At 59.5% G+C, this 5027-nt stretch overlaps 1 protein-coding gene across 5 annotated transcripts in view; it reads right to left on the bottom strand.

The window, feature by feature from the left end:
* The window catches only part of SSH3 (slingshot protein phosphatase 3), an 11620-nt gene extending 6633 nt beyond the window's left edge, over positions 1-4987 (bottom strand). For 2 of the 5 annotated variants that reach the window (XM_025216146.1, XM_025216149.1), the window contains exons 1-4: positions 3363-4986; positions 2659-2836; positions 939-1057; positions 604-675 (exon numbers count right to left, since the gene is read on the bottom strand). In XM_025216146.1, the coding sequence (XP_025071931.1) occupies positions 604-675; positions 939-1057; positions 2659-2823 (356 nt within the window). In that variant the 5' untranslated portion in view covers positions 2824-2836; positions 3363-4986. Of the gene's footprint in view, positions 1-603; positions 676-938; positions 1058-2658; positions 2837-3362 lie in introns of all 5 variants that reach the window. The other 3 variants (XM_006034171.2, XM_025216148.1, XM_025216147.1) reach the window with 2 other exon arrangements.
* Between the last annotated feature and the right edge of the window lie 40 nt (positions 4988-5027).

Here is a 5027-nt window from a genome sequence, read left to right as displayed (position 1 = left end):
TCCTGCTGCTGCCATCAGCATCTCAGGGTTCCTCACTCTATCCTCCAGCTTCTTCTGCCTGCCCCACCCCGATGATGGAACAAAGTGTGCAGCCAGGCCCGGTGGAGGGACCTGGGACCCTGTGTGGCACCGTGGGGTAGTGGAGTCCCACATGGCATAGCATAGTGGAGCATGGGGTGGTGGCTCATGAAATGGTGGCCAGACACTGATGCATTGCAGTTGGGGGTGCCCACGAAGCATGGCATACGGCCTGGGAGGCATGTGTCCAGTGCAGTGTGGCCAAAAGGCCTGCAGCCCCAAATCACTCAGAAGTTAGAGAGCCCTGCAATACAGTATTCAGCCACTGGATTTCACTGGGATGCAGTGTCCTCGTACATGGGGGCTGGAGGGGCTGCAGCTAAAGGAGCTAGATGGGTTGTCTGGTGACCCTAGGGAGTTGCAGGGAGCCCTTGCGCTGTAGCAAGAACCATCTAGGAAAGGATGCAAGCAACAAATCCAGAACTTGCATCTCCTTCTCTGAAGCCAGGGTCTCACTGGACGAGCAGGGTGCTATGTGCAAGAGCGGGGTCAGGGAAAGCAGGGCAGGGAGTTACAGTCTCTTACCCGTCCCCATCAAGAAAGACCTGGGCATCACTCCAGAGGGGCAGCACCATCCCCAGGGTGCAACTGGAGGAGCTGGGGCAGAGAGAAGAGAGTCAGACCATAGGGTATGGGGAAAGAGGAGAAGAGGTTCCTATGCCCCCAAACAAGGGTCCTCTGGAGTTCTGCTCCCTGCCCCACCCCCTGATCTCACTCCCATCCAGGTCACCAGGGCTGAGAGCCCACAGACCCTCCATGCCCTCCCTTCTGCTCCACAACCCATACAGTACCCCTCCTACACCTGCTGCCTTGCTCCCGCCCAGCTCCCCTCCCCTGCCACCCCTCTCCCTCCTCCTCACCCCTCTTCAGGGAAGTCCACACCCAGAAGCACCGTCTCGCTCTCACCCTCTTTCTCCTCTGTCGATACAACCAGCAGGTACCGGATCCGGTGGGGCTGGGCTGACTCCAGCCGCACAGCCTGCAAGGGGAAAGCCAGACTCACATCTGCCCCTCTGGGGTTCATTGCTGCCTGGATGTCACAGCACCCCCTGCTGGGCAGGGCAGGCTCCGCCCCCTCCCCAATGTCACAGTGCCCCCTGCTGGGAAGGGTGGAGCTAGGCAGGGCAGACTTTGCCCCCTCCCCTGGTGTCTCACCCTATTGCTGGGGAGGGTAGGTCTGGGCAATGCAGGCTCTGCCCCTCCTAATGCTACAGCGCTGCCTGCTGGCTGGGCAGTAGTTTATCAGCCCAGGATCAGTGCCTGGTAGCAGAGGAGCAGTACAGATGGGCACTGGGTCCCTGCACTGCCCAGCTCCCCCTGTGAGGTGTAAGGGGACCGTGACTTCTGCACATGGGCTCCTGGGCTCCAGAGAGGGGTGCCCAGGGTGGAGGGCAGCATGACTCAAGTCTTGCTGGGACTGGGAGGGCAGCTCCGAGCAGCTCCAGGAAACTGCCTTCAGTGAGTCCCCAGGGCCGGGGCTGGGCTGAGGCCCGGCAGCACGGCCAGCTTTGGCTGCCAGCCCAGGAGACGGAAGCGAGAGCCCCACAGCCATAAATGGGGAACTGGCTGCAGCTCTGGACCAAGTGCATGCAGAAGAAGGAGAATCCAGAGACAGACAGGTCCCCTCCTCCACAGCCTCCACCCACCCATCCACCCACGCAACCTCCATCCTGCCTGCCCAGCCCCCTGCCAGCAGGGGGCACTGTGACATCAGGGAGGGGGTTGGACCCTGCACTGCTCAGCCCTGTCCACCCCCACAGGGGGTGCTGATCCATGCCCCCTCCCCTGCCCCCCAGCCTGCCCCAGCCTCTGGTGCCATGTGGCTGGGAGGAGGTGCTTGTGCTGTAAGAGGGGTTAATGATTCTTTGCTCAGGCTGGGTCGGTGCCAGGGATGTGGGGGGGAAGGGGACGGTAATAGCAAACAATGAGTAATGCTTGGGCAATGGTCAGGCAGCAGCAGCCCAGCGCCTGCCAGGGAGGAAGTCAGGCTGGGCCACAAGGGCTGGGGATGGGGCAGGACCAGGTGCAGAGAGTAACAGGGGCAACGAATGGGAGCAGAGGGAGACCCAAGAGGGCAGGCTGAGGCCCCTGTTCAGCCACCAAATCCTCCCCAACCATCTCCCCTTGAGTCTCGATTGCAGCTGCAGAGCTCAGCCGCTGGCTCAGGGCCATGCCTTCTGCCCCTGGTGGTTGGCTAAGGCCAGTTCTGCCACACTGCTGCCCGGATGTTCTGAGCAGCTCTCAGCAGAACAGGAGCCCAGAGAGAAGATGGAAAACAGCCGGGACCCCCTCCCCATGCACTGCACTAGCTGGAAACTGCCTGGAACAGGACAGAGACTGGTCTGGCATGGAGTGGAGTATACTAGGCTGGTTGCACCTGCTGGGCTGGGCTGGGCTGGGCTGAGCTAGACAGACTTGCTGGATGGGCTGAGGGCAGGGATAAGCTGGGCTGGGCTAGGCTGGGTGAGGCCACTTTTTGGGAGCAGGAAGTGGTGAACATGTGGGACAAGGCTAGAGGTGGGGAGTCCCTCATCTGCCCCAAGCAGCCAGTGCCCCAGCCACTTGGCCACCCGGGCTCACCAGGCAGATGGCATCCTCTGGCCGCAGCAGCCTCATCATCAGGTGCAGGTGCTGCTCCTGCTGGCCTGGGGTCTGGTTCTGGATTTGCTCTGGTGGGGGTGACATCTCCGACACCGTCTCCAACTTCTCGTCCTCCTGCAGCAGCAGGGCGGCCCCTTTGACCATAACGAAGCTCTGCCTGCAGGAGACAGGTGAGGGTGGGGGATCGTGGGGGGTACAATATAGGTGTGAGACAAAACAAGGCATGTGCCCGAGTCTGCAGGCAGGCAGCAACCATCCAGAATGCAGCCCAGTTGCCTGACAGCAAACTAACAGACACATGGTCAGTCTCGGGGCAGCAGTTCACAGCAGCAGGGGGCAGCAGTGACACTGACTGGAGCAAGTGAACTTCATAGTGGGGCTCTGAGGTTAATCTAGAGGGAAGGGGGCATTCAGGCTTCCATGGGGTGGGGAAGAGGCGCACCTGCTTCCACCCCACAGCCAGGGCAGAGAGCCCCTTGATATGGGCAGGACCTAACTATATAGATATATATATAGGGAGGAATCCAGGGCTGAGGGGATCCCAGCATCCTCAGCTGGCACCTGTCCCCAGCTAAGCACTGCCTTGCATCTCATCTTCCCTGGGGATGGCATGGGGCTGGGTGCCAGTCCCCACCAGTTATGGGAGGGGGAGTGTAAAGGAGGCGAGTGGATCAGCTCCTCACCGGCGCTGCAGCTGACTCCTCCTGGAAACTTCTTCATCCTGCAAAGGAAGCAGAGTTCATGGATCACACTCTCATTGGGCACAGGGCAGGGTAGCTGGTCTGGGTGAGAAATAGGTCCACATGATGCAAGCAGCACCTCACATACCAGTGGGCATAATCTGGTAGCACAGGGCTCTGCTGAGACAGCTGGGTGCCAGGCTCACTGACTCCTGCCTCCCCTGGTGCCACCCATTCCAGCTGGGTGACCCAGAGGGCTGCTCTAGAGAGGCAGGGCTGGCCTGAGTGCTGCAGCTCCTGGTTATAGAAGCTAGAGCCAGAACCCAAGCAACTGCTTGCTTTGCCAGGCAGCCTGTGGGCCTTGCTAGCTCCCATAACTCCAGGAGGTGACAAACTAGAGCCCTAGATCCAGAGGTGACAACAGGTCACCAGAGCCAGCCAGGGACAGGCACAGCTAGGAATTCCTACTGCATGGCCTCAATTGCTTTCCTTTCAACAACCAGAGAAACTCCCAGCCAAAAACTCTGTGAAGCCCAGGACTGAGTTCACAGGCAGCATGCAGCACAACAAAATGGGAACCTTTGCCCGGAGAGACCTGGCATGGCAGGAGCGGGGGGGAGGGGCATTCAGTTCCCTGCTACTTGCAAGTCCCCACATCTGCTCCATCCCACCACTCACCCCTCTTTGCCCCCTGCAGGGAAAGACTGTCACCCTGGCCTCAGTGCTGGCACCACCGTGTCCCCTGGTGTCTGCATGGGTTTCACACAGGGGAATCCCTGCTCAGTCTGTGGAGGTTACCTGCCAGAAAGGGCTTGCCCCTGAGAGGTGGAGGTGATGGGGTAGCAGGAGCAGATGTGTGGCTGTTGCTTTGGTGAGGCCAGGTCTGGGAAGGATGTGGGAGACCACAGCACAGCTTCCACAAATGCCCTTAACTCTGACACCCAGTGCAGCAGCATCTTGGGGTCACTCCATCCCTGGGGGCCAGGAGCCCACCCCAAACCTCTGTACTGGGAGGGTCCTAGCAGAGCACAAGAAGATCAATTCACCTGTAGAGGAAACTAAAGTGGCATGATCTGGGCTCAGGCTGACCTCCCATTGCCAACTGCAGCAGGGATGTGGGCATGTGGTCCAGAGGCTCAAATGGTGCCTCCCACCTGCTTCTGGCATCAACTCCAGCTAGAAGCAGGTGGGAGGCACCAGAGGCTGAGCAGGTACCAAGGTCCTGGGTTCAACCTGTATATCGAGGGCCTCCCCGCTCCTCACTCCTGTCTCCCAGCCCATGCTCACTATTTCCTCTTGACATTTTTTAAGCGTGGAAAAAAATAAGAAATGTCTCTGCCCCTTCCTGGCCAGGGGCGCCTGGTGCAGCCAAAGCGATCAGGCCTGAGCTATATGAGCTTGTGTAGCAGGGTGGGCCTGTGTGTGTGTGTATGTTGGTGCTAATGTCCCAAAATAAAGATCACACTGGGTGTAGGTGTGAATGCTCGTGTTAATCCCCCAGGGGTGGGATCACACTGGGCAGCGGGTGTGGGGGGGTGGGTGCTGGGAGTGTGAATCCCTGTGTTAATGCACCCGGTGGAGTTGCACAGGGTTGGGTTGCATGTGTGCAAGTGCGTGTTGTGTGTGTGAAGGTGGGTACTACCGCCCCAAAATAAGCAGCTCACTGGG

Source organism: Alligator sinensis, unplaced genomic scaffold (genome assembly GCF_000455745.1).
Source record: "Alligator sinensis unplaced genomic scaffold, ASM45574v1 scaffold1002_1, whole genome shotgun sequence".
NCBI classification, from domain to species: domain Eukaryota; kingdom Metazoa; phylum Chordata; order Crocodylia; family Alligatoridae; genus Alligator; species Alligator sinensis.
Note: the sequence above shows the minus strand (reverse complement) of the source record. Positions and strands in the feature narration are given on the sequence as shown.